This window comes from Ambystoma mexicanum, chromosome 6q (assembly GCF_040938575.1).
Source record: "Ambystoma mexicanum isolate Mex_15411 chromosome 6q, UKY_AmexF1_1, whole genome shotgun sequence".
Lineage (NCBI taxonomy): Eukaryota > Metazoa > Chordata > Amphibia > Caudata > Ambystomatidae > Ambystoma > Ambystoma mexicanum.
Window position 1 is genome coordinate 1,118,852,728 of NC_090937.1, and position 27,677 is coordinate 1,118,880,404.

A 27,677-nucleotide genomic window follows, 5' to 3' on the forward strand; every position below is an offset into this window, starting at 1 on the left:
ACACCAATATTTTTTAGCCCGTCTGTGCGATTGCAAAAATGTCCAGCCATATGTAAATTAGTCAGGTGCGGCCAACAATGAGAGCAGCCTATCCCGGACCACTGAACTACTAGACCAGGTCCCCTCTGCATGGAAACACAAGCAACCCAAGCATGTTTTGACTTTGTTGGGCCCGGTTAGTGAAGTGCAGCTTGGTTCCCTATAGAGGGTTTCCCAGAGCAATTTCCAGAGGTTTAAGAACAATTCTAAACCTTCCAGCCATCACCTCTTTTGTTTTTGCTTTGTCACCCCGAGTGGGACAGGTATGCCCAGACGTGGGTCCTGTGCCTGCTGGGCCTAGAAACCCAAGCTACACCTCACTGATGACGCCCAATGAGGCCGAAACTTGTCTGGGGTTGCTTGTGGTCTTGTGCAGAAGGGATGTGGCCTAGCGGTTCGGGCTGGATTGCCCCTTTTGGGGTGGGAACAAGCCTGATTTGCATCTGGTCTTTCTCCTTTTGTAATGGCTTAGCAGGCAAAGAACGATGAGACCATCGGAGGATTGCCCATAGCAATTCCGAGAGGTTTAGGATTAATTCTGGCCCTTCCAGCTATCACCTCTCTGTTTTGCTTTATTAAGAGAAAATCCAGCATGAGTGTTCTTATCTTGCAGAGGAGAGCATGTGTGTACATAAAGGAGGCATTTGTGTAGCCAGCAAAGACATGTTTTCCTACTATGGCATGGTATGTTATACTGGCTTTAAAGGCAAAGCCAAAATGATGATTGTTCTTACATGTGGTGGGTTTATTTGTGTAGCCAGCAAATATATGTTTTCTGACCGTGGCAGAGCATTTTATAGTGGCTTTAAGGGCAAATACAACATATGGAGGGTGGGGGCAGGGCATTTTTGTAGCCAGTAAAGACATTGGGCCTCATTACGAGTTTGGAGGTAGCCATGCCGTTTTCAGTGGCATGGCTACCTCCAAACTCGGGTCCGGGTCCCGCAAAAGGGGACTTGCTGGGCCATTACGACCTTGGAGGGCCCGGTGATTCCCTTTCGCGGAACCCTGACCCGGTACATCCCCATTCCCATTTGAGCCCCCATAGGGCTCAATGGGAATGGGGGGGATGCTAACAACGGGCCTGTTAATGACGGGCCCGTTGTTAGCATCCTGGTCTGCTAGTGGGTCCCGCTCTGCACGTCTGGTCTGCCCAGGCGTCCAGAGCGGGACCCGCTGCCGAACTCGTAATGTGGCGGCCCAGAATGAACGGTGCCGGTCCCTTACTGGCACTGTTCATTCCGTGGCCACGGTCGTAATGAGGCCCATTGTTTCTTACTATGGCATTGCATTTTACACTGGCATTTAGGGTAAAGCCAACATGATGAATGTTCTCACGTGGATGAAAGAGCATTTGCGCAGCTTGCAAAGACATGTTTTCTTACTGTGGCATGGCATTTTATACTAGCATTAAGGGCAAAGCCAACATAATGACTGTTATTACATGGATTGGGTATTTTTGCTTCCTTCAAAGACATGTTTTCTCACAGTGGCATGGCATTTTATACTGATGTTAAGGGCAAAGCCAACATCATGAGTTTCCTTACATGGTGTGGGGGACATTTGTGCCATTAGAAAAGATGTGTTTTCTTATAGTGGCTTGCCTTTTATTCCTTGTGTTAAGGGCAAAGCCAACATGATGAGTGTCCTTATGTGGCCATGATGGCCTATATTGGTTTAACCAATGAAAGCAGTTTGGCTTACTATAGTATGGCATTTTTGTACTGGCGTCGAGGGCAAACCCAAACAGGAGTTTATTCATATGTGAGGATAATGGCTGGCATTCATTGGTAAAACCAGTGTGGGCATGATTTATTATAGTATCATACAGGCAATCTGGGCAAAGCAAACATGAGTCTGTACTTTTGTGGAAATACTGACATATTTTGGTGTAGCCAGGACGAGTCTATATGGGCACAGTCCGCTTGAACATTTTTTTACACCTGCATATAGTGGGCAAAGGTATCAAGACAATGTGTTGGAAAATGCTCCTGTGCACTCTTTGCCATTTTACCGTACAAAACTGATTGTAAACTGTGTGGCATTTTACTCATTTCTTCGCAGAAAGAGTGTTGTAAAACGCACCATTTGAACCTGTTAAGCAATCCACCCCCAGCCCCCTGCCCAAACCACTCTAGCTCGGTTTGGACTCCAAGCTACACTTGGTCGCTCAGGAATATTTATGGGAAATATTTTCACCCCTCCAATTAAAAGGTTCACCAGCTGCCACTGGTCTATCGAAACCAGAGACCTCCTATAGAATAGTCGGGCCCCATGCATTCACTGCCGCCCGCTGCAGCAGGACTCATCCCAGGCTAATAAGGATTGTAAGTCCCAGTGCACTTGGATGAAGTCATTCGGCTACAGATGTGTGTATCCTTACCCCATCAAACAAAGGGTGGCCTCAAGGATCTCTTGACTCCAAAAGAGAGAGAAAAAACAGGAGGTATTGTAAGCGTGTACTGTCTTTATGGGAGGAACAGCTTTGTTTAAATAAAACGTGTTTGAAGCAATAACTGTGACAAATGATAAGAATTCAATCATTTCTGTAATGTCATAAGGATGCTACCAGGTAAATATTTGTCAAATTAGAGTAAAATGTTCGATTGCCTGCCTCAGGGGTGAGGGCTCCGTCAAAGTGATGGAAGAGGGATGGACAATGAATACACTTCTGCTGGATTGTCTGGGCAGTGCAATAACATGCATTATTCTCATGTTTCCTAGGGATGAGCGCCCAGCCTGCACCACAACGCTCCACAATGTAAACAACAGCAACAACAAGGACGAGTAAGTAATGCACACATGGCGTCCCACGCGTGATTCAATGGTGCTGTACTAACCACAACGCAAGGCTGCACTGTTCAACTTGTTACGCCTTGTAGAGGGGTATTCTTTCCTGTACAGTATTCAGCAGTCCCACCCACCCCATGCAGACGCCCGCTGTCACCTTTTCACTATATGTGTGTGAAAAAACAACCTATTGCTACATACCACTTACTATTACGAATAACCACTGAATTTATTCAACCACAAAACGAATGTTAGCAATTAAGAATGTAACCACATAGTGGATGTTAGGGTGTGCAACCCACACCGAAGGCTATACAGCCTAGGTCTTTTTCTCGTGTCTACAATTGGTGTGCCCATCACGGAGGCACGAAATCGTGGGTCTCTCTGCACCCCACTCAGAATCAATGAACTATTTTTTATTTTTTTATTTTTTTATAAATGTATAGTTTAATTTTTAAACTTTTCATTTGTCTCCAGTTTTCCAAGGTTTTCTTTTTAGCTCATTGCGAGTTTGTCAAGACTTAAAATTTCTTGTAGAAATTGGCATATTGTAAAGATGAGTTTATGTGATCTGCCGTTGAGCATCTCCATCCATCTTTCTTCTGTCTCCATCGTCTGTTCTCTGACCTTGTAGTAGGTGTCAAATCTAGATCTTTGTTCAGAGAGTTTGTTGCATTCCATTAGTAAGTGGAAGAGCGTTTCTGACTTTTGAGTGTCTGAGCAGAAGTGGCAGAAGTGTTCTGTTGGGGGAATTTGTCTGGTTTTGGCTAGATAGAAGCATGTTGGTATTGTGTTCATTCGGATTTTCAGGTATATTGCTCGCATTTTGGCGTCAGGGAAGATGGTCAGGTAGGCTGGTAGTTCGTTAATGGATCTGATATCTGTCTTACATTGTAGATTAAGGTTGTATTTTGTTTTTTCATCGATGGTTTTTATCCTGTCATTTTTCATTATCTTTATTTTTGCATATTGAGGGCGTAGTGTGAGCATTTCATAGGAAATGTCTGCTCTTTTCATAAGTTGTTCAAGATTGTCTTTCCACTTAGCAAGCATTGTGTTGTTCATTGCTCCGTCATGGGACCTCAAGATTTGAATTGCCGGTGTTTTCTTATTGGTGAGTAGCTTGCGGTATAGATCTAGTTGTTTCCATAAGACAATTGAGCTAATGGACTGTACTGCTACTTCGTGTCTGATTCTAGGCATAGGGAAAGAAGGTGGCAGATGCAGGATCTTGCGCCAGAAGAAGGCTTCTAATTTTGTCCAGCCATAGTCCATTGCATTTATCATGGCTTCTGTTCCATAAACTATTGTTGGAATCACCTTTTGTTTATAGTATGTAGTTCTGGGTTTGAATGAGTATTTGCCAAACTTTCGCTGGATCACACATCCTTGCCTTGCCAGAGATTGGATCCTTTGTTCTAATTTCGCCGTCCACTCTTTTTCGGATTTGGATTGATTTATATGGATTCCCAGATATTTGAATGTTGTTACTTCTTCAAGCTGGTTGTCATTTAGATTGATTTTAAGTTGTTTTCCATTGTTATTGATCGTTCTGGTCAGTTGCATAATTTTCGTCTTCTTTGTATTGATAGTAAGTTCATTGAGGTTCATGTAGTGGCTTAGTTGACTGAGGCTGTTTTGTAGGCCTGAGGGTGTCTTATCCAGGAGGATGATGTCGTCCGCATATGTCATGATTTTTACCAGTGTTGAGTTGATCTTTGGGGGGTTAAGGGCATCGGATTGTAAATGAGTCTCGATGTCCGCGGTGAAGAGAATGTACAGTGTAGCTACTAGGGGGCATCCTTGTTTTAGTCTGTTTTCAGCTGATATTTTCGGTGTTCTATGGCCTTCTCGTGTTAGTCTTATTGTTATTGAGGTGTTTGAGTAGAGTTGTCTGATTGGCCCCAGGATGTCGTTAGGGCATTTCCATTTTTCAAGTTTATTCCATAGTTTTTGCTGGGATATTCCATCAAAGGCCATATGCAGGTCTATAAAGGCCGCGTAGATTCTTGTTTTGTTATGGATAGCTTCATGTTTCATCAGATTTAGCAAGAGTAGATTAATGTTTGTCCCCACGTTTGGGGTGAAGCCAGTTTGTCTTGTTGAGAATCGTTGTGTGTCAGTTGCCCACTGATGGAGTTTTTTTAGAAGGATCGACACAAACAGTTTTCCTAAGGGGTCAAGTAGCGCAATTGGGCGGACGTTTGTCGGGTCATCTCTCGGTCCTTGTTTATGAATGGGTACAATGGTTGTGGTTTTCCATGATGTAGGTATCTGGTTGAGCTTGTTTATAAGCATCATGATGTTACTCATGAGATTGGCCCATGAGTGAGGATCTTTCTTGATCATCGCATTTGATGTCCCGTCAGGGCCTGGAGCAGGGGATATATTGAGTTTTTGTATCATGTCAAAAATGTCTTGATGGTTGCAAATTACTGTCCTGTACTAATTTATTTTCGGTTTCTGAGACCCGGGCTTTGTATATTTTCGTGTAGTGATCGATCCATCGCTGTTCTGTCACATTTCCTGTGAGTTTTTGTTGGTGTGCTGAGTTGTTGTTCAGCAGATTCCATAGGTCTCGGAGGTTGTGTGTTTTGTAGGTTTCTAGGATTGCTTCTGCATCTGCTTGTACTAGAGTCATGCAATGCGTTTTGATCCATTTGTTGTAATTTTGTTTGGTCGCTTTTATTTAAATAAACGATTCTTTGCCTTTTCTTTTCTTTAGGTGCCGCACAGTGTTTCTCAGCGCTCTTTTCCTTTTGGTAAGCTCCTTGTTGTAGGAGTGTCGATGAGTTTGTGTGGTTTGCTGGGTGGTAGGTTTGTAGTAGGGTTGAAGTAGCCATTGGTAATTTAGTTTCTGGTAGTCAGGTAGAGTGGTTTGCAGGAATTGTCTTGTGAGTGAGGTTGTTGCTTGTTGGGTTATATGTAGTTTTTTGCCAGCTGTACAGACTTCTAGCGGAGTAGGTCTATTGGGCTGGGGTCGGCACAGTATATCTTGTCCATGTATGACTAGCTGGTTATGGTCGCTCTTTGCCGTTGTGATTATACTGGCTGTTTCTACTGTGGCTCTCAGTTCTTTCGAGAGATAGATGTAATCGATTATGGTGGACAAATTGCCTCGGGACCAGGTGGGTAGGGGCTTGCTTGTCTCATCCGTAGGGTAATCGATAAGTAGTAGGTTACGGATGTTGATTTCTTTTATCCATTTTTTTTGCGCGGATTGTTAATTTTCCATTAGGAATAGGTTGTCCGTCTTTTTGCCATAGATGGAGGTTTAGGTCGCCGCATAATATGAATTCGATTCCTGCATACTTAAGGATGAGGTTGTCGATTGTTAGGAAGACACCGTCCAAGAAAGTTCCGTTATTGATTGCAGCAGGGTTCCAATACAGATTCATGATTTACATTTTTCTTTCATGCTGGAGTATTGATGGGTCAGAATCTAGGCCTCCTTTGGTTTTTATTTTTATGACTGTATTTTGTATCCACGGGTTGATGTTTATGGTTTGGAATATAGACCATACAGGGTCGATCTTGATTAGCGTTAGCAGTCCTGATGAGGGCCTTCCTTTGGATCTTACTGGGGCTGGGTTGAGAAAAGCTAGGAAGTGTCACAGCATGGGGTGTTGGAAAGCCAAGTTTCTTGAAAGCAGATGATCTGATACAAGTCAAAATCGGGTGATGGGTCCTTAAACAAATGAGAGTTTCCTCATGTGTTCAATGAGCACAGGGTCCAAGTGTTTATTGTATCGGTTGGTGGTTATGAGATGTTGCTCAGCTCTGTGGTGTCTGTGGCTTCTGAGTAGTTGAGACTGTCTTCTGATGCGTACCGACGTCTGATCGGACGATCGATGTTATAGCTCATGATATGAATCAATTAACTATTAGTTTTCAGCAAAAGAAACCTACTAGCAAGTAAACTGTATAACTAGCTGTGCCAGCTCACTGCATTGAACAATTCAGCATAGTTGTGAGAATAACCGGTATTGCAGGGTGGTTGTGACTATGCTCCCACAACCACAATTCCTACCCTGTGCACCCCATTCTCATTCTTCTGTGCCCTGGCCCCTCTGCTGACAGACCGCTCTCTGGGTTTCCCCACTTCGACTCATTAGCGACACATTGGGAACTCGGTTCAGCAATATTAATAATAATATCAGATGTGTGCACAGTGCTTCAGGCCGAATAGCTGTTATTAATAGCCAATTTATGGGTAATCAGTTTATCAATCGCGAGCGGATGGGTGGCTAAGTGAACCCTGTTGAGATTCTAATTTTCAACACAGAGGCAAATGCTTAACATGTAGACTATCCTGCCTTACAGGACCTGAAGAGTGAGACACTTGCCAGTGCTGCCCTAATTTCCCTAAGGGTTGGGATTTGTGGGAGTAATGACAAATCTGGGATTTAAAGTACACTACTTCTCGGGGTGCTGAAATGCAGGCCTGCCACCTTTGAGCCCAGATGCCCTAGACAGTCTCTAACTTTGATATGTCTTGACCTAGCACACTGGCCAGTTCGTCTGCCCATTAGGCCCAACAGAAACCATGGTCGATTCCCCCCATGATCTGCCTTAGTGGAGTGAACTTCCCTGACCCGCCAGCACGGGGCAGCCATGGTGTAAAGGGGCAACAGCAAGGGGACAGGGCTAATGCTATGCAACAGGGGTAGAGCAGCATGGCTTTCACAGACCTACAGCTACGCTGGACAGGGGATCCAGGTCCCTAACTGAGGACCAATTATCCAACCATTTTCATTGTGAACAATGTAAGCCTTAAATAACCATATTTTCGCATACTTTTAGTAATGTTCTTGCAATTCTGTGTTTATAAGCCAAGCATATGTATTACTGTTTACATTTCACAGTTATGTATTTCAGCAACATTTTGGGCTTTGTGAATTATACTGAATGTATTTTATAGACACGGTACCAGATGGTTGTGTAACTGGACATGTTTCAAGTTAAAAACTCTTCTTCTGGAACAGTAGCTCTAATGCTTCATAATAAAGATACAAACATTATTGCTTTATAGGGCCGCAAAAACAGAGAAGAACTATTTAGTTGAGGAATAACCTACCAGTCTCGTGATAGTGTCCACCTCACCGCTCAAGTCTGTCAAGTCACATCAACAACTGATTATCCATGGACTAGATTCAAAGCTAACCCCTTTACCAAGGGGGGGGGGGGGGGCGGCACATATTTTACAACTGTGAAATGTAAACTGGAATAATTACCCAAAATGATACTTTGAAAACATCCGGGACTTATAAGGAAAACATTGACTCAATAATATTAAAATGTCCCAGCACACGTCCATGGTTACTGCCCTCCTGGGCCAGGTTCTTCAATGCCACTCTCTCCCTGCAGTCTCATTCTCGCTGTTTCCTCCTCCTCTGCGGCTTCTGAATTCCCCACGGATAGCTCCTGTTCCCCCGTTCTCTCAGCACTCCTACCTCTCCCAGACTGCTCACCTGTATCTGGCCCCTCAGCTGTCTAATGACTCTCAGCTCCATCATGCCCGTCAGCTTTCATCAGTGGTCGAAGTGCACGAAAAGAAGTAGTGGAACTATGTTCCCTACTGGCCTGCCCCCGCTCCCCACAGACCCCCTCGCCAAGCCCCCTCCCATGCACAATAAAAAAAACTAAAACAAATGTGCCTGCAATTTAAGGGAACGTCCTGTGCAGTGCACTGAAAGTGCAAGTTTCAACTTCTTCCTACACTTTTATTTTCAAACGAAACAATTCCGGAACAGGTTCTTTTTAAAATGAAGGTATAGGAACGGTAAAACGTAATTAAAAGAAGTAGAGGAACACCGCTCCCGCCCACATCGAGCACTGGCTTTCATAGGCTTCTAAGTACGACCAGACCTCTAAGAGTCAAGGCCCAGCAACTCGGCTCCTCCTTCATCTCCTCCTGCAACTACCTCAACTCCAGCTTCCCTTCCCTGATACTTCGAAAACTCGATCTTGTAAAAGTCCTGTCCACATAAAATGACTCCCCAATTGCCTGGGGTCATCAGATGTGTCTATTGTCTCGTGGTTTGTAATGAGGCTTTGGAGTTATGGACTGGGAGAGGAAGTCTTTTTAAAGGCCTGTGGCCATTTTGGATGTGGACTATGTGATCTGGGAGTTTATTTGTATTTATATAGCATCTGAGCACTGCTTATTATTACCCACGGTGTGTGGTGCTCATTTATCGACCTCGGAAGGATGAAAGGCTGATTTTGGCCCTGCCGGGATTCGCACCTGCGTCAGCAGGCTCTGCATAGATGTCAAAGTGAGCGCTCTACTCGCTGTGCTATTGGACCGGCTCCACCATAATATGATAGGTTATTTATAATGCGCTTAATACCCAAATGTTTCTAAGCGCGGACCCAGGGATCGAACCTGTGGTGCTCCGTGTCATCTGTCTTGCTTCAAAGGCGAGCACGTTGCCCCTGAGCTATCCTCCCGAGTGTGGTTTGGGATTTTGGTGCCTCTTTCCAAGTGTTCCGCCTGTGAATTTCATTTTCAGTTCACCAAGTGCTTTGGCGGTCTGCACGTGTTTGTGTGCCAATCCTCCTATTAAATGAGGGCATGGTTTGTTGCGCACTTAAGATTTCCCTGCTGAATGAGAGAGAAGCGTCTTTCTCCATGCAGTTATTGCTATGGAAAGATGTAAAGAGGGGGTTCGAGGGATTCGGCTCTCTTTGGATCTGACTGCCTCTTGTCCCCAGGGAACGGGGAAGGTTTTGCCATTGAAATCCAAAGGCAGTGTCCCTGCTGAGTGAGGGGGTTCCAGGAATGTACTCACTTAGAGCTCGACTGTACCTTGCAGGGTCGGTACAACATCCTTTCATTGCAGGGTTTTTTACCGCAAATTTTGTAACAAAAAAAACTCATCTAATTTTTTAGGGGGGTTGGAATAATATATATTTGGGGTGTGGGTGTTCGGGATCATATAAAAAATAAAAGTGATTGGACGATTTGGGGGGTAACACCCCCAAAAAAAGAAATGCAATGAGTATTTTCGTTGAAAAATCTGTGGTAAAAAACCCAGCGAAAAAACATCCCACGATGAAATGACATAGAACTGCAGGGTCTTGACTCTTGTGCCCAGGGAGCGTAGAAGGTGTTCCCATTAAAATCAAATGGGTAGTCCAGATCCTATTGATTCCAATCGTCACTAGCGGCCATGTTCTGATTACTGGCATGGAAAGGAGGACTCTGGGAAAAGATCAGAACACTGCCGCAAACGTTAAGTAGTGCAGTGATGGTGTATTGTCCTTCATAAAATGCACTTGCCCCCGTTCTTCAATGAAGGTCAGTTTTCAACATTGCATTTGAGGTGTCAAGTCCTGTTGGAGGTGCACTTGTCTCAGTACTGCAGTGAGTGTCATCTTTCGGGATGAGTGGTTCTGTCTGGCATGAGGTGTACCTGTTTCAGTCCTCCCGAATCCTAGGTTATCTGATGTCTGGTGGTATTTCTGGGCAGCTGCACCTCTGAAATCACTTTGTAATGTCACTTTGAAATTCATTCCATGTTGTTTGAAGAGGTGCACGACTAGCAAAACCACATTTGTAACCATGCACACATTACACAAACGACAGGCTTGTCCACATTAAGAGGTGTCACTGATCAGGTCAAATCACTGGAGACTTCAGTCATTGCTGAGCACTGGGGTCAGGCAGAATGAAGCACTAAACTGGGAAACAGAGGAATCTCAAATGTGGGGGTCCAGGACCACACACACCCTTTTGCCATGCCTTAAGATGTCTTTGAATGGAAGGATGCCTCTTGTGCAATGATTTAAAGGTGTGTTATGCTAAACTAGGTCTGTTAACAAATTAAATGTCACAAAGTTTCATTTTTCTTACTGTAGGGAAGAGAAAAAGAAAAAGAAGAAAGAAAATAAGGGGTAAGCATTAAGCAAAATACTATTAGATGTCCACTGTCAAAACAGTGCTGTCTACTCCAGGGAAACGCTCATTCCTCTTTTCACTTTTTCAGCAAGTCTGAGAAGAAAAAGGACAAGAAAAAGGACAAGGAGAAGGACAAGAAAAAGGACAAAGAAAAGGTGGATAAGAAAGATAGGGACAAGGAAAAGGAGAAAGCTAAAGAGAAGGAGAAAGAGAAAGAGAAAGAAAAAGAGAAAGAGAAACAGAAACAGAAAGAAAAAGACAAGAAAGAGGAGTAAGTATTATGAGCCCGAGGATGGAAACTTGGAAAGGGACTTTCAAAGCATAATTAATGGTGATCAGCCTTATAGTTTAGAAAAATAAAGTCTCTGTGAGAAAACGATACATCATCAGTTGTGCAATCGGACAAGTTAGCAGCAGCGGCACAACAAAATGTGTACACAATGCATGGCGTCACTGGAAACTAGGGATACAAGGATAACAGGAGCGCCCACCTCTTTTATGGTGAGTGGAAGATGGGTCTGGGTAAGGAGTATTCAATGAAGGGAACTATGCAGGCACTTTTGGTCTATTGTGGGGAGGAGTGGCAGATGGGTCTGGGTAAGGAGTATTCAGTGATGGGAACTATGCAGGCACTATCGGTCTATTGTGGGGATGTCTATTGTGGGGCTGAGTGGAAGATGGGTCTGGGTAAGGAGTATTCAAAGATGGGAACTATGCAGGCACTATTGGTTTATTGTGGGGATGGGTGGAAGATGGGTCTGTCTGGGTAAGGAGTATTCAATGATGGCAACTATGCAGGCACTTTTGGTCTATTGTGGGGAGGAGTGGAAGATGGGTCTGGGTAAGCAGTATTCAATGAAGGGAACTATGCAGGCACTTTTGGTCTATTGTGGGGAGGAGTGGCAGATGGGTCTGGGTAAGGAGTATTCAGTGATGGGAACTATGCAGGCACTATCGGTCTATTGTGGGGATGTCTATTGTGGGGCTGAGTGGAAGATGGGTCTGGGTAAGGAGTATTCAAAGATGGGAACTATGCAGGCACTATTGGTTTATTGTGGGGATGGGTGGAAGATGGGTCTGTCTGGGTAAGGAGTATTCAATGATGGCAACTATGCAGGCACTTTTGGTCTATTGTGGGGAGGAGTGGAAGATGGGTCTGGGTAAGCAGTATTCAATGAAGGGAACTATGCAGGCACTTTTGGTCTATTGTGGGGATGAGTGGCAGATGGGCCTGGGTAAGGAGTATTCAACGATGGGAACTATGCAGGCACTATTGGTCTATTGTGGGGAGGAGTGGCAGATGGGCCTGGGTAAGGAGTATTCAACGATGGGAACTATGCAGGCACTATTGGTCTATTGTGCAGCTGAGTGGAAGATGGGTCTGGGTAAGGAGTATTCAGTGATGGGAACTATGCAGGCACTATTGGTCTATTGTGGGGCTGAGTGGAAGATGGGCCTGGGTAAGGAGTATTCAATGATGGGGACTATGCAGGCACTTTTGGTCTATTGTGGGGAGGAGTGGCAGATGGGTCTGGGTAAGGAGTATTCAATGATGGGGACTATGCAGGCACTTTTGGTCTATTGTGGGGAGGAGTGGCAGATGGGTCTGGGTAAGGAGTATTCAGTGATGGGAACTATGCAGGCACTATTGGTCTATTGTGGGGCTGAGTGGAAGATGGGCCTGGGTAAGGAGTATTCAATGATGGGAACTATGCAGGCACTATTGGTCTATTGTGGGGCTGAGTGGAGGATGGGCCTGGGTAAGGAGTATTCAATGATGGCAACTATGCAGGCACAGGAGTATTCAATGATGGGAACTATGCAGGCACTATCGGTCTATTGTGGGGATGTCTATTGTGGGGCTGAGTGGAAGATGGGTCTGGGTAAGGAGTATTCAATGATGGGAACTATGCAGGCTCTATTGGTCTATTGTGGGGAGGAGTGGCAGTTGGGTCTGGTTAAGGAGTATTCAATGATGGGAACTATGCCGGCACTATTGGTCTATTGTGAGGAGGAGTGGCCGATGGGTCTGGGTAAGGAGTATTCAATGATGGGAACTATGCAGGCGCTATTGGCCTATTGTGGGGAGGAGTGGCAGATGGGTCTGGGTAAGGAGTATTCAATGATGGGAACTATGCAGGCGCTATCGGTCTAGGGTGGGGAGGAGTGGCAGATGGGTCTGGGTAAGGAGTACTCAATGATGGGAACTATGCAGGCACTTTTGGTCTATTGTGGGGCTGAGTGGAACATGGGTTTGGGTAAGGAGTATTCAATGATGGGAACTATGCTGGCACTATCGGTCTAGGGTGGGGAGGAGTGGAAGAGGGGTCTGGGTAAGGAGTATTCAATGATGGGAACTATGCAGGCACTATCGGTCTATTGTGGGGAGGAGTGGCATATGGGTCTGGGTAAGGAGAATTCAATGATGGGAACTATGCAGGCACTATCGGTCTATTGTGGGGAGGAGTGGCCGATGGGTCTGGGTAAGGAGTATTCAATGATGGGAACTATGCAGGCACTATTGGTCTATTGTGGGGAGGAGTGGCAGATGGGTCTGGGTAAGGAGTATTCAATGATGGGAACTATGCAGGCACTTCTGGTCAATTGTGGGGCTGAGTGGAACATGGGTCTGGGTAAGGAGTATTCAATGGTGGCGATTATGCAGGCACTTTTGGTCTATTGTGGGGCTGAGTGGCAGATGGGTCTCGGTAAGGAGTATTCAATGATGGGGACTATGCAGGCACTTTTGGTCTATAGTGGAGATGAGTAGAAGATAGGTCTGGGTAAGGAGTATTCAATGATGGCGACTATGCAGGCACTTTTGGTCTATTGTGGGGCTGAGTGGAAGATGGGTCTGGGTAAGGAGTATTCAATGATGGGGACTATGCAGGCACTTTTGGTCTATTGTGGGGATGAGTGGAAGATGGGTCTGGGTAAGGAGTATTCAATGATGGGGACTATGCAGGCACTTTTGGTCTATTGTGGGGATGAGTGGAAGATGGGTCTGGGTAAGGAGTATTCAATGATGGGAACTATGCAGGCACTATTGGTCTATTGTGGGGCTGAGTGGAAGATGGGCCTGGGTAAGGAGTATTCAATGATGGGAACTATGCAGGCACTATTGGTCTATTGTGGGGAGGAGTGGCAAATGGGCCTGGGTAAGGAGTATTCAATGATGGGAACTATGCAGGCACTATTGGTCTATTGTGGGGAGGAGTGGCAGATGGGTCTGGGTAAGGAGTATTCAATGATGGGAACTATGCAGGCACTATTGGTTTATTGTGGGGATGAGTGGAAGATGGGTCTGTCTGGGTAAGGAGTATTCAATGATGGCAACTATGCAGGCACTTTTGGTCTATTGTGGGGAGGAGTGGAAGATGGGTCTGGGTAAGGAGTATTCAGTGATGGGAACTATGCAGGCACGTTTGGTCTATTGTGGGGATGAGTGGAAGATGGGTCTGGGTTATGGTCTATTGTGGGGAGGAGTGGCAGATGGGTCTGGGTAAGGAGTATTCAATGATGGGAACTATGCAGGCACTATTGGTTTATTGTGGGGATGAGTGGAAGATGGGTCTGTCTGGGTAAGGAGTATTCAATGATGGCAACTATGCAGGCACTTTTGGTCTATTGTGGGGAGGAGTGGAAGATGGGTCTGGGTAAGGAGTATTCAGTGATGGGAACTAAGCAGGCACTTTTGGTCTATTGTGGGGATGAGTGGAAGATGGGTCTTGGTAAGGAGTATTCAATGGTGGGAACTATGCAGGCACTATTGGTCTATTGTGGGGAGGAGTGGTAGTTGTGTCTGAGTAAGGAGTATTCAGTGATGGGAAATATGTAGGCACTTTTGGTCTATTGTGGGGATGAGTGGAAGATGGGTCTGGGTAAGGAGTATTAAATGATGGGAACTATGCAGGCACTATTGGTCTATTGTGGGGCTGAGTGGAAGATGGGCCTCGGTAAGGAGTATTCAATGATGGGAACTATGCAGGCACTATTGGTCTATTGTGGGGAGGAGTGGCAAATGGGCCTGGGTAAGGAGTATTCAATGATGGGAACTATGCAGGCACTACTGGTCTATTGTGGGGAGGAGTGGCAGATGGGTCTGGGTAAGGAGTATTCAATGATGGGAACTATGCAGGCACTATTGGTTTATTGTGGGGATGAGTGGAAGATGGGTCTGTCTGGGTAAGGAGTATTCAATGATGGCAACTATGCAGGCACTTTTGGTCTATTGTGGGGAGGAGTGGAAGATGGGTCTGGGTAAGGAGTATTCAGTGATGGGAACTATGCAGGCACGTTTGGTCTATTGTGGGGATGAGTGGAAGATGGGTCTGGGTAAGGAGTATTCAATGGTGGGAACTATGCAGGCACTATTGGTCTATTGTGGGGAGGAGTGGCAGATGGGTCTGGGTAAGGAGTATTCAATGATGGGAACTATGCCGGCACTATTGGTCTATTGTGAGGAGGTGTGGCCGATGGGTCTGGGTAAGGAGTATTCAATGATGGGAACTATGCAGGCGCTATTGGTCTATTGTGGGGAGGAGTGGCAGATGGGTCTGGGTAAGGAGTATTCAATGATGGGAACTATGCAGGCGCTATCGGTCTAGGGTGGGGAGGAGTGGCAGATGGGTCTGGGTAAGGAGTACTCAATGATGGGAACTATGCAGGCACTTTTGGTCTATTGTGGGGCTGAGTGGAACATGGGTCTGGGTAAGGAGTATTCAATGATGGGAACTATGCTGGCACTATCGGTCTAGGGTGGGGAGGAGTGGAAGAGGGGTCTGGGTAAGGAGTATTCAATGATGGGAACTATGCAGGCACTATCGGTCTATTGTGGGGAGGAGTGGCATATGGGTCTGGGTAAGGAGTATTCAATGATGGGAACTATGCAGGCACTATCGGTCTATTGTGGGGAGGAGTGGCCGATGGGTCTGGGTAAGGAGTATTCAATGATGGGAACTATGCAGGCACTATTGGTCTATTGTGGGGAGGAGTGGCAGATGGGTCTGGGTAAGGAGTATTCAATGATGGGAACTATGCAGGCACTTTTGGTCAATTGTGGGGCTGAGTGGAACATGGGTCTGGGTAAGGAGTATTCAATGGTGGCGACTATGCAGGCACTTTTGGTCTATTGTGGGGCTGAGTGGCAGATGGGTCTGGGTAAGGAGTATTCAATGATGGGGACTATGCAGGCACTTTTGGTCTATAGTGGAGATGAGTAGAAGATAGGTCTGGGTAAGGAGTATTCAATGATGGCGACTATGCAGGCACTTTTGGTCTATTGTGGGGCTGAGTGGAAGATGGGTCTGGGTAAGGAGTATTCAATGATGGGGACTATGCAGGCACTTTTGGTCTATTGTGGGGATGAGTGGAAGATGGGTCTGGGTAAGGAGTATTCAATGATGGGGACTATGCAGGCACTTTTGGTCTATTGTGGGGATGAGTGGAAGATGGGTCTGGGTAAGGAGTATTCAATGATGGGAACTATGCAGGCACTATTGGTCTATTGTGGGGCTGAGTGGAAGATGGGCCTGGGTAAGGAGTATTCAATGATGGGAACTATGCAGGCACTATTGGTCTATTGTGGGGAGGAGTGGCAAATGGGCCTGGGTAAGGAGTATTCAATGATGGGAACTATGCAGGCACTATTGGTCTATTGTGGGGAGGAGTGGCAGATGGGTCTGGGTAAGGAGTATTCAATGATGGGAACTATGCAGGCACTATTGGTTTATTGTGGGGATGAGTGGAAGATGGGTCTGTCTGGGTAAGGAGTATTCAATGATGGTAACTATGCAGGCACTTTTGGTCTATTGTGGGGAGGAGTGGAAGATGGGTCTGGGTAAGGAGTATTCAGTGATGGGAACTATGCAGGCACGTTTGGTCTATTGTGGGGATGAGTGGAAGATGGGTCTGGGTTATGGTCTATTGTGGGGAGGAGTGGCAGATGGGTCTGGGTAAGGAGTATTCAATGATGGGAACTATGCAGGCACTATTGGTTTATTGTGGGGATGAGTGGAAGATGGGTCTGTCTGGGTAAGGAGTATTCAATGATGGCAACTATGCAGGCACTTTTGGTCTATTGTGGGGAGGAGTGGAAGATGGGTCTGGGTAAGGAGTATTCAGTGATGGGAACTATGCAGGCACTTTTGGTCTATTGTGGGGATGAGTGGAAGATGGGTCTTGGTAAGGAGTATTCAATGGTGGGAACTATGCAGGCACTATTGGTCTATTGTGGGGAGGAGTGGTAGATGTGTCTGGGTAAGGAGTATTCAGTGATGGGAAATATGTAGGCACTTTTGCTCTATTGTGGGGATGAGTGGAAGATGGGTCTGGGTAAGGAGTATTAAATGATGGGAACTATGCAGGCACTATTGGTCTATTGTGGGGCTGAGTGGAAGATGGGCCTCGGTAAGGAGTATTCAATGATGGGAACTATGCAGGCACTATTGGTCTATTGTGGGGAGGAGTGGCAAATGGGCCTGGGTAAGGAGTATTCAATGATGGGAACTATGCAGGCACTATTGGTCTATTGTGGGGAGGAGTGGCAGATGGGTCTGGGTAAGGAGTATTCAATGATGGGAACTATGCAGGCACTATTGGTTTATTGTGGGGATGAGTGGAAATGGGTCTGTCTGGGTAAGGAGTATTCAATGATGGCAACTATGCAGGCACTTTTGGTCTATTGTGGGGAGGAGTGGAAGATGGGTCTGGGTAAGGAGTATTCAGTGATGGGAACTATGCAGGCACGTTTGGTCTATTGTGGGGATGAGTGGAAGATGGGTCTGGGTAAGGAGTATTCAATGGTGGGAACTATGCAGGCACTATTGGTCTATTATGGGGAGGAGTGGCAGATGGGTCTGGGTAAGGAGTATTCAATGATGGAAAATATGCAGGCACTATTGGTCTATTGTGGGGAGGAGTGGCAGATGGGTCTGGGTAAGGAGTATTCAATGATGGGAACTATGCAGGCACTATTGGTTTATTGTGGGGATGAGTGGAAGATGTGTCTGTCTGGGTAAGGAGTATTCAATGATGGCAACTATGCAGGCACTTTTGGTCTATTGTGGGGAGGAGTGGAAGATGGGTCTGGGTAAGGAGTATTCAGTGATGGGAACTATGCAGGCACTTTTGGTCTATTGTGGGGATGAGTGGAAGATGGGTCTGGGTAAGGAGTATTCAATGGTGGGAACTATGCAGGCACTTTTGGTCTATTGTGGGGATGAGTGGAAGATGGGTCTGGGTAAGGAGTATTCAATGATGGGAACTATGCAGGCACTATTGGTTTATTGTGGGGATGAGTGGAAGATGGGTCTGGCTGGGTAAGGAGTATTCAATGATGGCAACTATGCAGGCACTTTTGGTCTATTGTGGGGAGGAGTGGAAGATGGGTCTGGGTAAGGAGTATTCAGTGATGGGAACTATGCAGGCACGTTTGGTCTATTGTGGGGATGAGTGGAAGATGGGTCTGAGTTATGGTCTATTGTGGGGAGGAGTGGCAGATGGGTCTGGGTAAGGAGTATTCAATGATGGGAACTATGCAGGCACTATTGGTTTATTGTGGGGATGAGTGGAAGATGGGTCTGTCTGGGTAAGGAGTATTCAATGATGGCAACTATGCAGGCACTTTTGGTCTATTGTGGGGATGAGTGGAAGAGGGGTCTTGGTAAGGAGTATTCAATGGTGGGAACTATGCAGGCACTATTGGTCTATTGTGGGGAGGAGTGGAAGATGGGTCTGGGTAAGGAGTATTCAGTGATGGGAACTATGCAGGCACTTTTGGTCTATTGTGGGGATGAGTGGAAGATGGGTCTTGGTAAGGAGTATTCAATGGTGGGAACTATGCAGGCACTATTGGTCTATTGTGGGGAGGAGTGGTAGATGTGTCTGGGTAAGGAGTATTCAGTGATGGGAAATATGTAGGCACTTTTGGTCTATTGTGGGGATGAGTGGAAGATGGGTCTGGGTAAGGAGTATTAAATGATGGGAACTATGCAGGCACTATTGGTCTATTGTGGGGCTGAGTGGGAGATGGGCCTCGGTAAGGAGTATTCAATGATGGGAACTATGCAGGCACTATTGGTCTATTGTGGGGAGGAGTGGCAAATGGGCCTGGGTAAGGAGTATTCAATGATGGGAACTATGCAGGCACTATTGGTCTATTGTGGGGAGGAGTGGCAGATGGGTCTGGGTAAGGAGTATTCAATGATGGGAACTATGCAGGCACTATTGGTTTATTGTGGGGATGAGTGGAAGATGGGTCTGTCTGGGTAAGGAGTATTCAATGATGGCAACTATGTAGGCACTTTTGGTCTATTGTGGGGAGGAGTGGAAGATGGGTCTGGGTAAGGAGTATTCAGTGATGGGAACTATGCAGGCACGTTTGGTCTATTGTGGGGATGAGTGGAAGATGGGTCTGGGTAAGGAGTATTCAATGGTGGGAACTATGCAGGCACTATTGGTCTATTGTGGGGAGGAGTGGCAGATGGGTCTGGGTAAGGAGTATTCAATGATGGGAACTATGCCGGCACTATTGGTCTATTGTGAGGAGGTGTGGCTGATGGGTCTGGGTAAGGAGTATTCAATGATGGGAACTATGCAGGCGCTATTGGTCTATTGTGGGGAGGAGTGGCAGATGGGTCTGGGTAAGGAGTATTCAATGATGGGAACTATGCAGGCGCTATCGGTCTAGGGTGGGGAGGAGTGGCAGATGGGTCTGGGTAAGGAGTACTCAATGATGGGAACTATGCAGGCACTTTTGGTCTATTGTGGGGCTGAGTGGAACATGGGTCTGGGTAAGGAGTATTCAATGATGGGAACTATGCTGGCACTATCGGTCTAGGGTGGGGAGGAGTGGAAGAGGGGTCTGGGTAAGGAGTATTCAATGATGGGAACTATGCAGGCACTATCGGTCTATTGTGGGGAGGAGTGGCATATGGGTCTGGGTAAGGAGTATTCAATGATGGGAACTATGCAGGCACCATCGGTCTATTGTGGGGAGGAGTGGCCGATGGGTCTGGGTAAGGAGTATTCAATGATGGGAACTATGCAGGCACTATTGGTCTATTGTGGGGAGGAGTGGCAGATGGGTCTGGGTAAGGAGTATTCAATGATGGGAACTATGCAGGCACTTTTGGTCAATTGTGGGGCTGAGTGGAACATGGGTCTGGGTAAGGAGTATTCAATGGTGGCGACTATGCAGGCACTTTTGGTCTATTGTGGGGCTGAGTGGCAGATGGGTCTGGGTAAGGAGTATTCAATGATGGGGACTATGCAGGCACTTTTGGTCTATAGTGGAGATGAGTAGAAGATAGGTCTGGGTAAGGAGTATTCAATGATGGCGACTATGCAGGCACTTTTGGTCTATTGTGGGGCTGAGTGGAAGATGGGTCTGGGTAAGGAGTATTCAATGATGGGGACTATGCAGGCACTTTTGGTCTATTGTGGGGATGAGTGGAAGATGGGTCTGGGTAAGGAGTATTCAATGATGGGGACTATGCAGGCACTTTTGGTCTATTGTGGGGATGAGTGGAAGATGGGTCTGGGTAAGGAGTATTCAATGATGGGAACTATGCAGGCACTATTGGTCTATTGTGGGGCTGAGTGGAAGATAGGCCTGGGTAAGGAGTATTCAATGATGGGAACTATGCAGGCACTATTGGTCTATTGTGGGGAGGAGTGGCAAATAGGCCTGGGTAAGGAGTATTCAATGATGGGAACTATGCAGGCACTATTGGTCTATTGTGGGGAGGAGTGGCAGATGGGTCTGGGTAAGGAGTATTCAATGATGGGAACTATGCAGGCACTATTGGTTTATTGTGGGGATGAGTGGAAGATGGGTCTGTCTGGGTAAGGAGTATTCAATGATGGCAACTATGCAGGCACTTTTGGTCTATTGTGGGGAGGAGTGGAAGATGGGTCTGGGTAAGGAGTATTCAGTGATGGGAACTATGCAGGCACTTTTGGTCTATTGTGGGGATGAGTGGAAGATGGGTCTTGGTAAGGAGTATTCAATGGTGGGAACTATGCAGGCACTATTGGTCTATTGTGGGGAGGAGTGGTAGATGTGTCTGGGTAAGGAGTATTCAGTGATGGGAAATATGTAGGCACTTTTGGTCTATTGTGGGGATGAGTGGAAGGTGGGTCTGGGTAAGGAGTATTCAATAATGGGGACTATGCAGGCACTTTTGGTCTATTGTGGGGATGAGTGGAAGATGGGTCTGGGTAAGGAGTATTCAATGATGGGAACTATGCAGGCACTATTGGTCTATTGTGGGGCTGAGTGGAAGATGGGCCTGGGTAAGGAGTATTCAATGATGGGAACTATGCAGGCACTATTGGTCTATTGTGGGGAGGAGTGGCAAATGGGCCTGGGTAAGGAGTATTCAATGATGGGAACTATGAAGGCACTATTGGTCTATTGTGGGGAGGAGTGGCAGATGGGTCTGGGTAAGGAGTATTCAATGATGGGAACTATGCAGGCACTATTGGTTTATTGTGGGGATGAGTGGAAGATGGGTCTGTCTGGGTAAGGAGTATTCAATGATGGCAACTATGCAGGCACTTTTGGTCTATTGTGGGGAGGAGTGGAAGATGGGTCTGGGTAAGGAGTATTCAGTGATGGGAACTATGCAGGCACTTTTGGTCTATTGTGGGGATGAGTGGAAGATGGGTCTTGGTAAGGAGTATTCAATGGTGGGAACTATGCAGGCACTATTGGTCTATTGTGGGGAGGAGTGGTAGATGTGTCTGGTTAAGGAGTATTCAGTGATGGGAAATATGTAGGCACTTTTGGTCTATTGTGGGTATGAGTGGAAGATGGGTCTGGGTAAGGAGTATTAAATGATGGGAACTATGCAGGCACTATTGGTCTATTGTGGGGCTGAGTGGAAGATGGGCCTCGGTAAGGAGTATTCAATGATGGGAACTATGCAGGCACTATTGGTCTATTGTGGGGAGGAGTGGCAAATGGGCCTGGGTAAGGAGTATTCAATGATGGGAACTATGCAGGCACTATTGGTCTATTGTGGGGAGGAGTGGCAGATGGGTCTGGGTAAGGAGTATTCAATGATGGGAACTATGCAGGCACTATTGGTTTATTGTGGGGATGAGTGGAAGATGGGTCTGTCTGGGTAAGGAGTATTCAATGATGGCAACTATGCAGGCACTTTTGGTCTATTGTGGGGAAGAGTGGAAGATGGGTCTGGGTAAGGAGTATTCAGTGATGGGAACTATGCAGGCACGTTTGGTCTATTGTGGGGATGAGTGGAAGATGGGTCTGGGTAAGGAGTATTCAATGGTGGGAACTATGCAGGCACTATTGGTCTATTGTGGGGAGGAGTGGCAGATGGGTCTGGGTAAGGAGTATTCAATGATGGGAACTATGCAGGCGCTATCGGTCTAGGGTGGGGAGGAGTGGCAGATGGGTCTGGGTAAGGAGTACTCAATGATGGGAACTATGCAGGCACTTTTGGTCTATTGTGGGGCTGAGTGGAACATGGGTCTGGGTAAGGAGTATTCAATGATGGGAACTATGCTGGCACTATCGCTCTAGGGTGGGGAGGAGTGGAAGAGGGGTCTGGGTAAGGAGTATTCAATGATGGGAACTATGCAGGCACTATCGGTCTATTGTGGGGAGGAGTGGCATATGGGTCTGGGTAAGGAGTATTCAATGATGGGAACTATGCAGGCACTATCGGTCTATTGTGGGGAGGAGTGGCCGTTGGGTCTGGGTAAGGAGTATTCAATGATGGGAACTATGCAGGCACTATCGGTCTATTGTGGGGAGGAGTGGCAGATGGGTCTGGGTAAGGAGTATTCAATGATGGGAACTATGCAGGCACTTTTGGTCAATTGTGGGGCTGAGTGGAACATGGGTCTGGGTAAGGAGTATTCAATGGTGGCGACTATGCAGGCACTTTTGGTCTATTGTGGGGCTGAGTGGCAGATGGGTCTGGGTAAGGAGTATTCAATGATGGGGACTATGCAGGCACTTTTGGTCTATAGTGGAGATGAGTAGAAGATAGGTCTCGGTAAGGAGTATTCAATGATGGCGACTATGCAGGCACTTTTGGTCTATTGTGGGGCTGAGTGGAAGATGGGTCTGGGTAAGGAGTATTCAATGATGGGGACTATGCAGGCACTTTTGGTCTATTGTGGGGATGAGTGGAAGATGGGTCTGGGTAAGGAGTATTCAATGATGGGGACTATGCAGGCACTTTTGGTCTATTGTGGGGATGAGTGGAAGATGGGCCTGGGTAAGGAGTATTCAATGATGGGAACTATGCAGGCACTATTGGTCTATTGTGGGGCTGAGTGGAAGATGGGCCTGGGTAAGGAGTATTCAATGATGGGAACTATGCAGGCACTATTGGTCTATTGTGGGGAGGAGTGGCAAATGGGCCTGGGTAAGGAGTATTCAATGATGGGAACTATGCAGGCACTATTGGTCTATTGTGGGGAGGAGTGGCAGATGGGTCTGGGTAAGGAGTATTCAATGATGGGAACTATGCAGGCACTATTGGTTTATTGTGGGGATGAGTGGAAGATGGGTCTGTCTGGGTAAGGAGTATTCAATGATGGCAACTATGCCGGCACTTTTGGTCTATTGTGGGAAGGAGTGGAAGATGGGTCTGGGTAAGGAGTATTCAGTGATGGGAACTATGCAGGCACGTTTGGTCTATTGTGGGGATGAGTGGAAGATGGGTCTGGGTTATGGTCTATTGTGGGGAGGAGTGGCAGATGGGTCTGGGTAAGGAGTATTCAATGATGGGAACTATGCAGGCACTATTGGTCTATTGTGGGGAGGAGTGGAAGATGGGCCTCGGTAAGGAGTATTCAATGATGGGAACTATGCAGGCACTATTGGTCTATTGTGGGGAGGAGTGGCAAATGGCCCTTTGTAAGGAGTATTCAATGATGGGAACTATGCAGGCACTATTGGTCTATTGTGGGGAGGAGTGGCAGATGGGTCTTGGTAAGGAGTATTCAATGATGGTAACTATGCAGGCACTATTGGTTTATTGTGGGGATGAGTGGAAGATGGGTCTGTCTGGGTAAGGAGTATTCAATGATGGCAACTATGCAGGCACTTTTGGTCTATTGTGGGGAGGAGTGGAAGATGGGTCTGGGTAAGGAGTATTCAGTGATGGGAACTATGCAGGCACGTTTGGTCTATTGTGGGGATGAGTGGAAGATGGGTCTGAGTAAGGAGTATTCAATGGTGGGAACTATGCAGGCACTATTGGTCTATTGTGGGGAGGAGTGGCAGATGGGTCTGGGTAAGGAGTATTCAATGATGGGAACTATGCCGGCACTATTGGTCTATTGTGAGGAGGTGTGGCCGATGGGTCTGGGTAAGGAGTATTCAATGATGGGAACTATGCAGGCGCTATTGGTCTATTGTGGGGAGGAGTGGCAGATGGGTCTGGGTAAGGAGTATTCAATGATGGGAACTATGCAGGCGCTATCGGTCTAGGGTGGGGAGGAGTGGCAGATGGGTCTGGGTAAGGAGTACTCAATGATGGGAACTATGCAGGCACTTTTGGTCTATTGTGGGGCTGAGTGGAACATGGGTCTGGGTAAGGAGTATTCAATGATGGGAACTATGCTGGCACTATCGGTCTAGGGTGGGGAGGAGTGGAAGAGGGGTCTGGGTAAGGAGTATTCAATGATGGGAACTATGCAGACACTATCGGTCTATTGTGGGGAGGAGTGGCATATGGGTCTGGGTAAGGAGTATTCAATGATGGGAACTATGCAGGCACTATCGGTCTATTGTGGGGAGGAGTGGCCGATGGGTCTGGGTAAGGAGTATTCAATGATGGGAACTATGCAGGCACTATTGGTCTATTGTGGGGAGGAGTGGCAGATGGGTCTGGGTAAGGAGTATTCAATGATGGGAACTATGTAGGCACTTTTGGTCAATTGTGGGGCTGAGTGGAACATGGGTCTGGGTAAGGAGTATTCAATGGTGGCGACTATGCAGGCACTTTTGGTCTATTGTGGGGCTGAGTGGCAGATGGGTCTGGGTAAGGAGTATTCAATGATGGGGACTATGCAGGCACTTTTGGTCTATAGTGGAGATGAGTAGAAGATAGGTCTGGGTAAGGAGTATTCAATGATGGCGACTATGCAGGCACTTTTGGTCTATTGTGGGGCTGAGTGGAAGATGGGTCTGGGTAAGGAGTATTCCATGATGGGGACTATGCAGGCACTTTTGGTCTATTGTGGGGATGAGTGGAAGATGCGTCTGGGTAAGGAGTATTCAATGATGGGGACTATGCAGGCACTTTTGGTCTATTGTGGGGATGAGTGGAAGATGGGTCTGGGTAAGGAGTATTCAATGATGGGAACTATGCAGGCACTATTGGTCTATTGTGGGGCTGAGTGGAAGATGGGCCTGGGTAAGGAGTATTCAATGATGGGAACTATGCAGGCACTATTGGTCTATTGTGGGGAGGAGTTCCAAATGGACCTGGGTAAGGAGTATTCAATGATGGGAACTATGCAGGCACTATTGGTCTATTGTGGGGAGGAGTGGCAGATGGGTCTGGGTAAGGAGTATTCAATGATGGGAACTATGCAGGCACTATTGGTTTATTGTGGGGATGAGTGGAAGATGGGTCTGTCTGGGTAAGGAGTATTCAATGATGGCAACTATGCAGGCACTTTTGGTCTATTGTGGGGAGGAGTGGAAGATGGGTCTGGGTAAGGAGTATTCAGTGATGGGAACTATGCAGGCACTTTTGGTCTATTGTGGGGATGAGTGGAAGATGGGTCTTGGTAAGGAGTATTCAATGGTGGGAACTATGCAGGCACTATTGGTCTATTGTGGGGAGGAGTGGTAGATGTGTCTGGGTAAGGAGTATTCAGTGATGGGAAATATGTAGGCACTTTTGCTCTATTGTGGGGCTGAGTGGAAGATGGGCCTCGGTAAGGAGTATTCAATGATGGGAACTATGCAGGCACTATTGGTCTATTGTGGGGAGGAGTGGCAAATGGGCCTGGGTAAGGAGTATTCAATGATGGGAACTATGCAGGCACTATTGGTCTATTGTGGGGAGGAGTGGCAGATGGGTCTGGGTAAGAAGTATTCAATGATGGGAACTATGCAGGCACTATTGGTTTATTGTGGGGATGAGTGGAAGATGGGTCTGTCTGGGTAAGGAGTATTCAATGATGGCAAATATGCAGGCACTTTTGGTCTATTGTGGGGAGGAGTGGAAGATGGGTCTGGGTAAGGAGTATTAGTGATGGGAACTATGCAGGCACGTTTGGTCTATTGTGGGGATGAGTGGAAGATGGGTCTGGGTAAGGAGTATTCAATGGTGGGAACTATGCAGGCACTATTGGTCTATTGCGGGGAGGAGTGGCAGATGGGTCTGGGTAAGGAGTATTCAATAATGGAAAATATGCAGGCACTATTGGTCTATTGTGGGGAGGAGTGGCAGATGGGTCTGGGTAAGGATTATTCAATGATGGGAACTATGCAGGCACTATTGGTTTATTGTGGGGATGAGTGGAAGATGTGTCTGTCTGGGTAAGGAGTATTCAATGATGGCAACTATGCAGGCACTTTTGGTCTATTGTGGGGAGGAGTGGAAGATGGGTCTGGGTAAGGAGTATTCAGTGATGGGAACTATGCAGGCACTTTTGGTCTATTGTGGGGATGAGTGGAAGATGGGTCTGGGTAAGGAGTATTCAATGGTGGGAACTATGCAGGCACTTTTGGTCTATTGTGGGGATGAGTGGAAGATGGGTCTGGGTAAGGAGTATTCAATGATGGGAACTATGCAGGCACTATTGGTTTATTGTGGGGATGAGTGGAAGATGGGTCTGTCTGGGTAAGGAGTATTCAATGATGGCAACTATGCAGGCACTTTTGGTCTATTGTGGGGAGGAGTGGAAGATGGGTCTGGGTAAGGAGTATTCAGTGATGGGAACTATGCAGGCACGTTTGGTTTATTGTGGGGATGAGTGGAAGATGGGTCTGTCTGGGTAAGGAGTATTCAATGATGGCAACTATGCAGGCACTTTTGGTCTATTGTGGGGAGGAGTGGAAGGTGGGTCTGGGTTATGGTCTATTGTGGGGAGGAGTGGCAGATGGGTCTGGGTAAGGAGTATTCAATGATGGGAACTATGCAGGCACTATTGGTTTATTGTGGGGATGAGTGGAAGATGGGTCTGTCTGGGTAAGGAGTATTCAATGATGGCAACTATGCAGGCACTTTTGGTCTATTGTGGGGAGGAGTGGAAGATGGGTCTGGGTAAGGAGTATTCAGTGATGGGAACTATGCAGGCACTTTTGGTCTATTGTGGGGATGAGTGGAAGATGGGTCTTGGTAAGGAGTATTCAATGGTGGGAACTATACAGGCACTATTGGTCTATTGTGGGGAGGAGTGGTAGATGTGTCTGTGTAAGGAGTATTCAGTGATGGGAAATATGTAGGCATTTTTGGTCTATTGTGGGGATGAGTGGAAGATGGGTCTGGGTAAGGAGTATTCAATGATGGGGACTATGCAGGCACTTTTGGTCTATTGTGGGGATGAGTGGAAGATGGGTCTGAGTAAGGAGTATTCAATGATGGGAACTATGCAGGCACTATTGGTCTATTGTGGGGCTGAGTGGAAGATGGGCCTGGGTAAGGAGTATTCAATGATGGGAACTATGCAGGCACTATTGGTCTTTTGTGGGGAGGAGTGGCAGATGGGCCTGGGTAAGGAGTATTCAATGATGGGAACTATGCAGGCACTATTGGTCTATTGTGGGGAGGAGTGGCAGATGGGTCTGGGTAAGGAGTATTCAATGATGGGAACTATGCAGGCACTATTGGTTTATTGTGAGGATGAGTGGAAGATGGGTCTGGGTAAGGAGTATTCAATGGTGGGAACTATGAAGGCACTATTGGTCTATTGTGGGGAGGAGTGGCAGATGGGTCTGGGTAAG

At 46.7% G+C, this 27,677-nt stretch overlaps 1 protein-coding gene across 3 annotated transcripts in view; it reads left to right on the plus strand.

Annotated features, from left to right (window-relative positions):
• The window catches only part of CNGA1 (cyclic nucleotide gated channel subunit alpha 1), a 397,841-nt gene that overhangs the window by 245,630 nt on the left and 124,534 nt on the right, over positions 1 to 27,677 (plus strand). For all 3 annotated transcript variants that reach the window (XM_069631708.1, XM_069631706.1, XM_069631707.1), the window contains 3 exons: positions 2,764 to 2,826; positions 10,693 to 10,728; positions 10,821 to 11,003. In XM_069631708.1, coding sequence (XP_069487809.1) covers positions 2,764 to 2,826; positions 10,693 to 10,728; positions 10,821 to 11,003 — 282 coding nt within the window. The remainder of the gene's footprint in view (positions 1 to 2,763; positions 2,827 to 10,692; positions 10,729 to 10,820; positions 11,004 to 27,677) is intronic.